This window comes from Calidris pugnax, unplaced genomic scaffold, assembly GCF_001431845.1.
Source record: "Calidris pugnax isolate Ruff unplaced genomic scaffold, ASM143184v1 scaffold51, whole genome shotgun sequence".
Classification (NCBI taxonomy): Eukaryota; Metazoa; Chordata; class Aves; order Charadriiformes; family Scolopacidae; genus Calidris; species Calidris pugnax.
Window position 1 is genome coordinate 6970211 of NW_015090797.1, and position 12170 is coordinate 6982380.

Sequence of the window (12170 nt, forward strand, 5' to 3'; positions counted from 1 at the left end):
TTAATAGCAAATTTTTGTTTGGTGTCCTCCTATTTATATTAGACAGCACATATGGTAGCTTTGAAAAATCGATTTAAAAATAAACACAGCTCCTAAGAACATACATTTCCCCCTGTCTAAACTAAGGTCAGAGAGTTGAATCAACCCTCAAACAAAAAGCAAGCCCCACCTAATGCAGAACAGTGACCACAGTGCATGAGAGTTGAATCACTTTTGAATAGTACTTTTGTGCAGGAACAGTAATAATATAATTGTATATGTCAAGCCTGTGAATGCCATCATATTCAATCTAAATATAAATGAGGCTAATAAAAATAAACACTTTCATTATAGCACGGAGAAATTAAACACACGCTAGATCCATGTATACATTTACACTGAGGCACATATGCACATGAGGTGTGTGTGCATACAAAAAAGGCAGTTTAGCTGGTTGTTTATACCTTTTTTTCTTAAAAAAAATAAATATAAAAAAAACTTTTGAAACAATGCTTAATTACTTACAATCCCTGAAATAGACATTGCCTCTGTTATATAGCAACCGCTACTCTCTGGCGGATTCAGAAGTTCCACACCCAGGCTAAGCAGACACCCAAGGGGCACGCCAGCATCTCTGCTCCAGCGCTCCTCTGGCCGCCCCTCCGTCTGTCTGAACGCTCTGTGGCACTTGGTACCCTACCGAGAGACTGGTCAGAAACTCAGTATCAGCCTAGTCCTAGTGAATAAGGATGGAGAAACCAGTCACGGTGTTGCTGCCGTTCGTTCACAAGAGGAGAGCAACCACCGTCGTGCTGGAGTGGTGAGTAAGGATGGGAGAAACCAGTCACGGTGTTGCTGCTCACGGAGGAGAGCAACCACCGTCGTGCTGGAGTGGTATTATTCCTCTCCAGACCTCCAGACCTCCTGTTAAGTTCAAACCAGTATTAAATGCCATTTCAGGGGAGATGTGTTCGATTCGATTTGCCTCCTCAGCTGCCGTTAAGTTCAAACCAGTATTAAATGCCATTTCAGGGGAGATGTGTTCGATTCGATTATGTACAAAGCCTTCAGCTTGGGATGTGTTTGTTTTTTTTTCCAAATCCAAAACCATAGCAATACTGGTCACTTGCTTAAAACCTCAACATCTGGTACTAAAAAAGTACCAGTCCTATCAAATTACCCTTCTTGTTTAGAGATAATTGTCATTTCCCTACCATGAGCTAACTCTGAAAAAAAACAAAAACAAAAAACTGCAGTGGTAAAATAAATCTGAAGTTCTCTTGAAACATTTTAAATAATCATCCGCATAGGCTAAATCACACAGCCGAGTCAAGTGCTTTGCTGATTGCTATATTTCATTATTGCTAACGTATTCTTTAACACACTGTTTTCCAGCATACTGTGCTTTTTAAGAGCCCGAGTTCCCCACTAGTGGGCACCATTTATCTTCTCATTCCATGCATCTTCACATCTCATGTTACCGCAAACCCATTTCTGATACAAAGCCATTATAAAAAAGCAGGATGTGAGGAAAATAAAACTAGAACCACGGTTCAGTCATTTGTTACTTTCATAGTTTTTTTTTTTTTTTTCTTCCTGTACAAACCCAGCAAGTTATTTAATTTACAGTATAACTTTTCAGTCTATTTAAAATCCCGTTGGAAAATAAATTAATAAACACATTTGTAAAAATATGGCAGGCCGCAAAAATGCTGTTAAAAGATAAAAAAAACAACTCTTTGATTAGAAATAAATAAAAAATATAAAAAATAGTCGCACACACTTTTTACATTCACTTTACAAAAACTGAGTGCAAAAGAAGAAAAAAAAAAGGAATTGTACTGAAATAAATACAATATACTAACAGAGTGCATTGCTGTTAATACAAATAGTCTGTTGTGGTTTTATTCTTTTTTTTTTTTTTTTTTATGTCAGCTGGGAAAAAAATTAGTGCAATGTTGCAATTGTAAATGCAGCATGGCAACCTACACCCCTTAGCAGTACATGAACTCCTAACAGATCCATCTGGAGTTTACTGCTGTTAAGTAATTTCTGTTGCCCAGCAGCTTTCACATCCTACACATGGATGCCCTTCACTGCCTGTTTGATACTTTCCAGCAGAGCTTTGCATTCGGGGGAATAGTCCCGTTCCAGATTGCTGTACATGTCTGTGAGTGTATTTACATATGCTTCGAAATTCTGCTCACTGATTGGCCCCTAAATGAAGACAAAACAGATTATAATTGTAGGAGATAAAATTAAGGCCAAAAAACCAACCAAACCCAAACACCCAAGCCCAAAGCGTGGAAAAGCAGCGATATGGCAACTGGGGAGAAGTCGTAAACAGGGCAGCCATCCAAATTAATGGAGGGGTTGTAGAAAGGAAGGGAGTTGCACGTGCTGGGGCAACCACACACTCTTCCAAGCAAGAAAAGGGGTTGGAGATATCATCGTTAGTGTAATTTGCTTTTGTACTGTGGCCTGTTTGGCTCTGGGACTGTGGTTGACATCCCCGTAACTGTCCTCGCCTAATCTTCTAGTGGCACTCTTGAGATTGGGAAAGGGGACTGTAACCCTAGAGACACAAGTACCTTCGTGGCTTTGTCCTGTGTTTGCAAGTAGGATATTAAGGACGTGGAGATTTTGAGAAGGCAGAGCTTTGTCACCCTAGAGACACGAGTACCTTTGTGGCTCTGTCCTGTGTTTGCAAGTAGGACATTAAGAACGTGGAGATTTTGAGAAGGCAGAGCTTTGTTGGCTCCAGAAAAATCACCTGTATGAAACAGGTTAAAGTTTTGATCTAGCAGCAGAGTAAATAAGGATTCGTGGTGTGAAGTTTCCTCTCTTTGTGCAGGGTGGACATTCAGATAGGGAGGAATGAGGGAAAAACCTGTCCTGCATGGTGTGGTACAGGGCAGAGACACCAGGGGTGGCTCAGTCCTGGAAGCAACTGTGCCTGCTATCACACAGATTTCATGATCCAGCATCACTGCAAAGTAAATTAGGCTAAAAGAGCTCTCTGCTAATGCAGCTCCAGTGCTCCTGCTGGTCCCTGAGCTTGCTCATCTGCTTCAAGTGCTGGCAAAACAGTCTCAAAGAAGGTGTGAAGCTGCTGGCTGTGGTCTTACCATCTGTGGAAGCTGAATGTCAGCGAGGCTGGAGATGAGGGCTTGGCTTAAGCCAGCTAACTCCTTCAACAGGCTCTCGTTGTTCTGCTCTATGAGTTTGTTCTCTTCTTCTATTGTTTTCAAATTGCTCTCCATAGATGTGATCTAAAAGACACAGGCAGGCACAAACACACAAACTAAGAGACCCTTGGCAGCGTTGTAACTGCAGTTTGAACCCAAAATGGCAGTCATGTGATTATAAGAGGGGGCCACGGTGGATCTGAAACTCAGGCATGGGGGTTTTTAGGATAGACATAACCTCTCCAAAGAACATTCAGAGCAAGGAAGAGGTTGTATTCCCTCTGAACTGATGGACTTTGCTGCTGGTTCATGGGGAAACCTTGTGGCAGCGAGGCTCTGGAGGGTGCCCAGCAGCGGGAGGAGGGAATTGAGCTCAGGGGGAGAAGGTCAGCGTGGAGCTGGGATGGAGAGTGTGGCCGCGGGGCTGGCGGAGGGAAGGAGAAAGGAGGGTGATGTTTACATTGCTGTCCTGCTCTTACAGCATCCCTGCTGATCCACCACAATAGCAAGGGCACGGGAATTAGCTGCTGTGCTACTTTCCTGCCCCGCTCCTGGGTGGAGGGTAGAGCTGTGGGTTGGCTGGGATTAGCTACAGGGCTGGCACTGGAAACAATAAGAGAAGAATAGAATGGAAAGGAAACTAAGAGGTTGAGCACACAACAATCTTTGCAAAGATGATCTCCGACCAACAGAATAGAAATGAGGGTTTTGGAAAGAGCAGGAAAAAGCGTGTGCGGTAGCAAAAATCTGTCTAGTGTGAGAGAATATATGCAGCTCTGACGGCTTATATGTCAAAAGCAGTGCTGAAAACCTGAAGGCAGCACTGGCAGGGCCTGGTTCCTCACTGCCCTGCTCCTCACCACGCAGTGGACAGAACCCAGAGCTGCCACCCCTGTCCCTGGCCATGGCTCTGCAAGACACAGAGCAGAGCGATGGAGTCACATCCACGGCCGTTACGCTCACCCTCTCCTCATTAGGATGCACATCTCTGCTCTATTTTAATATCTCTTGCTGTGGCCACTTTACTTCTCTTCCTCACACACCATCACACCTGACAACAGCCCCCCGGTGGGGTGAGCCCCTTTTTGCCTGCCTGGGATCCACTACAGCCTCCCCTCTGGAGGTTGCTGGCAGGAGCCTGACACCTGGCTGGGCTAGATTTAAAGGAGGTGAAAGCAAACCATGTAGGGGATGTGTTCCTTCAGCTGGGTTTCAGTTCAGGCTCTGCTGGTCAGACTGCCTTCACCAGGGAGCAGGTCCGAGGAGAAGGAATCTGACTGCATAAGCGGGGTGATTTCTGTGCAAACAGCACAGTGATCACCAGGGAGAGCTGAAATCAGTGTCCCCAGACACTGAACACCACCCCCACCCCCTCCCTCACTGCAGTGCAATTTGGGATGGATATCCCCACAGCCTTTGCAGTGAAAAGCCAGATCATTTAGATCCAGCGTAGGCGGCATAAACTTCACCCTTTTTTAGACCATGCACGCAGTGGTTATGACAAAACCAGTATGAATCAACACTGTAGATTCCAGTGTGGTACAAATACAGAGGGATGCGGTTACAGTCAGTTTGCTTTAGATCACTTTCAACTTATATTCAGTTCCCAGATCTCATTTAGGACTTATTTTCATAAACTTTTATTCCTAAAATATCGAGCAAGCTTCTGCTCTTGCTTTTACTCAGTCTGCCCAGGTGAGCTCCCAGGTCCATATAGGAGTCTCTGCAGGGATGAGGGGATTCAGGTCACTCTATCTATCTATCTAAGACTCTATCAGCGTCTTAAAACCGATTTAATCTCTCCAGTATACAAAAGAATGAAAGAGAGCGACTCTTTTCTCCAGCTCCTGTCAAACTCCTCTGCTACACAAATGAGCAAAAGGCATCCATTCTTTACCAGGTGTTGCCTGGAGGCAAAATTCAAACTGTTTTTTGTAACTGACAGTGAGCGAACTGAAGGAGGGAGATTTTCTTAGGTACACATAAGAACAAAGTTCACTTGCATTAAGAGTTAGAGTGTGCTGGCAAGAGGTAATATCCTCCCTTAAAACCGCAGTCATGGGATTCTGCACTGTTTGTTCAACAGTTTGGTCAACAAAGGAAAATGAATGTTTTGTTGATAAATATGGTTTTTCTGCTTGCCAAGAGTAGCTCCAAACTATTCTGAATTTGTTATTCACCAGATCTTTAAGACAATACCCAGGAATGTGCTGCTCATTTACAGAAAACAAAGTAGCAAATGCTTAACAAAAAAAACATGTAGGATTTTGGTACTTTAAGTGCCACAGAGTGATGGGAAAACAAGTGCACAGGAGACGAACTGTGTTTAAAAGTAACATTTACATAGCACTGAATTTACTCATTGTGCTTAAACATAGCCTCAGAAAAGGTAAAACTTTCACGTCGATGTCATACCTGGGTTTGGAGTTTCATCATGTCAGCTTCAATTTTAAGATTGGATTCATTCAGTTCTTTTATTTCCTCATCCAAGTGTCTGATTTCTTCATCACTCTCAATACCTGCAAATAGTTGAAAATACCGATGTCAGATTTAAAGTGTCCACATGTAAAAGGATGCAAAAGTAACAAGCTGCTGTTACTGAACAAGAGGAAGATAACAAGTTTTTGATCAAATGATTAATCTTTAAATTGCTTTTTACTTTGCCTTTACTGTCTAAAGGTGCATCAAAAAATGTTTCTTAGCTGTAAAACATCTATATGAGCTGAAGCACAGAAGGGGCCGAGTCTTTGTGCTTCACAGTTCTTTTTTTTCCAGTGCAACATTTAACTACAAGCTGGAGGGTAGGCAAAGGAAAAATTGCCCAGAAAGAGGAAAGTTTATCATAAAACATGAGAGAGTATTTACAATGGATTTTTTCATTTTAACAGAAACATAACAGCAACCCTTATTCTGCAGGGAACACCCCAGGGTAACATCTCCAGTAGTATAATTGCTGAGTCTTTGCCTCTTGTCCCTCTTTCTGCTTAGGATCACTCTGAGACCAGCTCTGCCTGGAGATGTGTGCCACTGTTGTTACAACTTTAACACCTAAAGCCCTGAACTGGGTCTACTGGGGAGCCAGCTTGGAAAGTCCCTGCCCCAGTAATAACCCAGACACAGGGAAGCAAGCTCGTTTGCCCAACGTAAAACAAACATTTTGCTCAGCAGCTGGAAGCACAAAGACTAAATTCACAAAATCCTGGCTCAGTGCCCAACTTTCTCAAGTACGCTGTGTAAGAAAGAAGACTCCTACGTATTTCCCCCTTATAACTCTTTGCTAATTGTTCCTTTACACTTGGGTTATCATCCAAGTACAGCATAGATACTAAACCATGTAGTATTCAGGTTAGGAAGAGGAATCAAATTCTGCACACAATATTTATCCCTTCTTACCTTAATCATCAGATAGCTAAGTCCTCCTGATCCGTAACTAATAATTTATTGGTAATAACAATATTGAAAGCATCTCCAAATCAAAAATTAATGCTCCAAGACAAGATAAGAGCATACCCTCAATGTTGAATTATCATGATGTAAATGAGAGTAATTTTATAATCTTTCATGCAAAGATTTTTGTTATTCAAGATTTGTTATTGCCAGAGATAACTGAAAGGAGTGAGAATTAATGCCAAAATGGCACAAAGGGGCATAAGTATAAATGGGAGTCAGGGCCCTTCTATCTAAATAAATGTCATCATCTTTTACAAATCTCCTTACCACCACTTGCTTTAAGCTTGATAGTCATTAATTCTTCCGAAATTTTGCCCTTTTTTATGGCTTGTGCATTCAGAGGACAACCAGACAGGCTGAAACAGATAGGAAAAAAAACATTAGCACCCACTTGAAAATGGCAACAATCCTTTCAGGCAATATTATCATGCACTTGGACAGACCTCTGTACCTAAGGTCACATCAGTATCTCCATTATAGCATAGCTTCGGGGAATGACGTAACTCAGAGCCATTTAACTGTATATTCCAGCTTGAAAATTGGCACAGAAATCTCAACCTATAAGTAAACAACTCTTAAGCATAGTTCAGAATTATCAAAATAGCAGTGGCAGCTACTGTTATGTGAAGATGCGTTTATAGAATTCTTGAAGTTTAACACTTATAAATAAAAATCTTTCTTTTTTAAATTGAGGACTTGAGCTCCAGAAGAGAGGGAAAGTATGATAGCAAGTTTACTATCCTAAAAAAATTAGTTAATAGGATGATTTCCGTGGTGCACAACTATTGTATCATTTTGCTGATACATAATAATGATCAATACAATAATAACTCTGGATATACCCTATAGACTGTAATAGCTATTTTGAATGGTTCTATTATATAGTCAGTTTGCTTTTTAACTACTGTTCACATTAAATTACATTTTGCTGTTTCAAAGCTTACAATTTCATCAGCTGGTAATTATCTGAGGCAATTTTTATAGCCCACTAAAGGGCTAAGATGAATTGCACTGTCTTAATACTATCTTTATAAATGACAAAGAAGAAATACCCATATGCTGAAGAACTGGCAGAAGGATTTGTATTCAGATTTAGCCAAGTAAGGAGTGAAGGAAAATTTTGTTCCACAGGAAAATGGTTGATTTTCGTGTATGTGTAAAAATTAAAAACAAAAATCCTGATAGATATGGTGTTTCTACATGAAAAAAAATTTAAAAAAAGCTTTTGAAGGTTAACGTTAGCTTCACATTGGCTTAGCTAGACACTACACAGGGAAAGATGCTAGTTCTCCAGTTCTAAAATGCTGCTTTGTATTTCTGCTCAGAGCAGATAACTAACTGGAAGAATGTCTCAAAGCCATGGGTTACTTGTTAGACTGCAAATGTCCTAGGGAAAGATATCATATCATAAAGCTATATTTACTGCCTCATTTTAACTAGCACACATTGGATGTGTGATCCAGCCTTATGTAGGGCAGAAATCAGCTATAGTACGAGTTGCAACCAGCTCACATGCTAATTATGTTATTTGCTTAATTAGCTCCAATTTACAGTGGTGTCCTAATGTAAAGACTTTAATATGGGATGTGGATCATAAAGTGAGGATAACACTGGAGTCTGACTGCATTTGTTCATGTCACCTTGAACATTCTTGTGTTGGAGAAGTTGGTTCAGTGTTAGAAAGAAAGCAAAGAAGGTACAAAATATAGATTTAATTCCCAAGACAGATAGAAGACCAAATTTTGACAGGTATTAATTCATACTCTATAGCCAGTTTCTTTGCAATATTAATTGAACGTGGTCAAATTATGGTCAAATTATACTGATGTTTTCAGTGATACATTAAATCATAGTGTTTATTTTTACTGGTTATATGAGTAATGCCTGCTTTGTAAGGATGGTTATCTTTGTAATATTGCTATAACTTCAGACTTGTGTAATCTGTGTAAGTTCTACATGTTTACTTTTTTGTGTAGTTCTAGTTATTTAAATATAAAGTTCATAAAAACAGCTTTTCTACTGGTAGAAAGATGAAATGAATGCAGCCATTGCTCTTGCTAAACCTTTTCTGGTGACATTTCAATGATATTTGCATTTTCTGTAAAAGATATACAGATACAACTCCATATTTGCCTAGGAAAGAACTCTATTAAATTTTAAACCGTATAGAAACTGTGCTAATCTGAAGAAAAGACCTTGGAAAGTCACATTGCAATGGGAACATAGGGAAAGAGTAAAAAGTTGATCCCAACTCTCTGAAAATTATTCTGATCCATGTTACTTCAGCTGCAATGTAAACTGTGTTGTTACTTAAAAGACTTCAGCACAACGTATTCAGACGGTAACCTCACATGTTGCCAATTCAACAGTGGAACGTTAAGGAAAAAATAAAAAGAGAAAACACAAAGTTATACCTTCTGTGGGTGACAAAAACATTATTAACATGACCCAGCCCGTTGCAGCCTGGCAAAGGACAGTGTGGCAGCTCTTGTTTGTTCAGTTTCCAGGATAGTGAAGACCCATTGACGGGACTCTCCTTCTGTCTCTTGGCAGCCAAAGGACAACCAGAAGCAGTGCGATGAGAAGTGTATTTACCTGATATGTGACCTTGGCCATCACAGCCTATCACTGGGCATCTACAGAAACACAGCAAAAGAAACCCCGTTTTCACTGGAGAGAGCAGGCGAAGACGGTCTCAAGAAAGTCTGAGAAAATAATTCCAACTGCCTGTGCCACTTTGCATTAATGGAATAAGACTCAGCCCCTGGAGGCACAATGTACCTGAGCATCCAGTTCATGTCAAGCTGAGTTCAGCTGATCTTGAGATCAGACAATTTAAAATACAGCCATGCAGCCTAAGAAACTAAAACATTCATTTAGATAGTGTTTTCCCAGAAAATAAAATTGAAATTCTATCATAGGCAGTAAATCTTACTTCTACATTTGTATGGAAAGTCAACATTCTCTCCTCTCTATCTAGGTTTCTGGCATGAAGGAGAGGGTGGGCTCCTGCACCTGGAAAACTTGTATCGTCTCATGCAATCACTTGCAAAGAAAGATTTGGGGTGGTTGTTTTGCACTGCTCTGTCAGTGTTATACAATCCCTCATAATTAATTAGCAACTGTTGAGAACAACATTTTTTGCATCTAAATCTTCATATCTATATTCTGGCAGTTATCATTTACTGATTTGAACGAAAAGTGCATTCAGGTCAGGAATGCAGTGAATCTCTACCGAGTCTCCAGTTTTCACTTTATGTGAAAATTTAGTTTATTTATAGAGGAAAGACATGAGATATATTTAAGTTCTCTGGGACATATTTTGAAGGTGTCACTCTGATTTAATTAGCTGACATGTTAAGATTTCACTACAGGCAGAAATAATTTATTTTTTTCCTTCATTTCGCCAATGTTTCCAAGTAAGTGGCACTTTCATAGCGCTGTTTAAAATAATTGGAACAATGCAGGCAGATATAGCAATCCTTCCTCACTGCTCAGGCTCCAAGGTGGTAGAATCCATCAGCTTCTTTAGAAGCAGAAACACTTGGTTCGGCTCCAGCTCTGGGGAATATCCTCAGGTGACTCAAATTAGCTTGGTCATCTCCTCCCATGCCTCAGGTCCTGTGCTCTGAAAGGCTTTTCCCCCCTCCCTTCACTGGGGGTTGACCTGTGCTTTTGTACTTACTTAAGTTCAGGGTCTTCCTTTTCTTCCTTGGTAGGAGTCACTTTGATACCCCCTTTCCTGGCACGAGGACAACCAGATAAGCTGAAAGAAGCACACAGAATAAAAGCCACCTCTTTCTGCCTGCTGCTGCTTGCCGAGAACCCCCGTGCTTGCTGCCCCGTGCAACGGGATGGTTTTTACCTTCTGTGAGATGCATAGTTCCCTGTCACGTGGCCAGAACCATCACAGCCAGGTGTCGGGCACCTATGGAATAACACAGGGAGCTTACAAAATACGGCTTCAAAGGTACACAGTAAATAACATCTACATTCTACATTTTGTCTAGGGCGGAAGAAAGAACAGCAGAGCTTTTGTTGAATAATTAAAACTCGTTCTTGCTGATTTTTTTTTTAAATGAACAGACTCCCTTCATATGTTTTTTTTTTTTCTTCTATAACAGTTTTAGTAAGGAATGTCAAATACATTGCATATGATGTGTAGTTTTAATTAGTTTATAACACTGTTTGCATCAAACATTTTTCCTTGTATGGGAACAACATTAAAAAAAAAGAGTAGCTTGATATAGATCTATTTGTAAATTTACTGTTACGTGTTTGTTTGTTATTCTTCTGATGTTTTCAGGTAGAGATATAAATAAGCACTTTGCCAGTATTTACAGAAGGGGAAATGGAAGCAGAGAAACAGTTTTACTTTTGGGCATCAGTAGATGATAGACAGAATTTGAATGTAATAATTTGTATATTCAAGCGCTGTAAGCATACAAAAGGACCATATCTTCCTAGCTCTAGATTCAATTGGGTATTCAGTTTGGCAATTGGATTATGTCCCATAGTTAAGGGGTTTCTCTGTGTGTGTGCAACAAACAAGCCTTTTCAAGTGTATGAATGTTTAATACTAAAACAACCATTCAATGAAAGGAAACAAACCTGCCTGTTACTGTGTTTTCACCAGTGGTCTGGGAGGGTGGGCTACTTTCTTACTGGTTCTACATAGAAAACGTAGGTCTTTCCATGGACTTCTCTGGGGTTTGGAGCAAGGCCTTACTGGTAGCACCTTCTATCTCAGAAGTTTAGATTTTTTTTTCATTGAAGGCTTGTGTGGGTTTTTTTGTTTGGTTTAGGTTTTATTTTAAAAGAAGAGAAACACACCTCAGCACACAAAGCAGCACGAAAAAAATATTTACCTTTGGAAGCTGTGCCAGCCGTTTCTATGTTTCTGTATTATACAGCACAAAGTTCTTATGCTAAGCATCCCTAAGGGCCTTTTGACTGCTATGATTTTTACAGAGTATGAGAATTACAGAAAGAGTTGTACCAAATAATCTTGTACTGAACCATTAAGGAAGCTCGCATCGTTCAATACTCCCTTAAGGGTCTCAGTTGTTACTGAATCTTTCCCGAGGTGAGGAGATGGGTGATTTAGTCCAGTCATTGGTAGGCTGCCATGGAAAACACCTACAAATATAATTGTCATAGCACGTCTGAGTGTGCAGGTGTATCTCTTCACAGAATATTTAAAACTATTTTTCCGCGAACAATTAATTTGTCAAAAATGTAATTTCTTTTGGACATGACCAAATTTATTCACTGATTCAAGTAGAATTCAGCAAATAATTTCAATTGAAGAAAGGGGAGACTTTTTTTTTTTTTAAAAGATAATGTCAAAACATTTCATGATGACATTTTCTGAACAAAATATTTTGGCAGAATGACATGACTCACACTGACAGTGAAGGTAGAGGTGTGGGTTGCAGAGTGCCAGATATGCTTGACTGTGTAGAGCTAAATGTTGACCTGTCGGAGTGTGGGACAAGGACTGGGCACAATGTCATGTGGAGCAGGCAGCAAGGGCAGATGTCTGGAGAGTGT

General features: G+C 40.3%; 1 protein-coding gene across 4 annotated transcripts in view; it reads right to left on the bottom strand.

The window, feature by feature from the left end:
* Positions 1 to 967: 967 nt before the first annotated feature.
* ST18 (suppression of tumorigenicity 18, zinc finger) overlaps positions 968 to 12170 on the bottom strand; it is a 166448-nt gene continuing 155245 nt past the window's right edge. For 3 of the 4 annotated variants that reach the window (XM_014937026.1, XM_014937027.1, XM_014937028.1), the window contains 7 exons: positions 10483 to 10545; positions 10303 to 10383; positions 9032 to 9253; positions 6885 to 6973; positions 5583 to 5686; positions 3108 to 3251; positions 968 to 2196 (listed from right to left, as the gene is read on the bottom strand). In XM_014937026.1, coding sequence (XP_014792512.1) covers positions 2056 to 2196; positions 3108 to 3251; positions 5583 to 5686; positions 6885 to 6973; positions 9032 to 9253; positions 10303 to 10383; positions 10483 to 10545 — 844 coding nt within the window. In that variant the 3' untranslated portion in view covers positions 968 to 2055. The remainder of the gene's footprint in view (positions 2197 to 3107; positions 3252 to 5582; positions 5687 to 6884; positions 6974 to 9031; positions 9254 to 10302; positions 10384 to 10482; positions 10546 to 12170) is intronic. The other variant, XR_001411385.1, reaches the window with a different exon arrangement.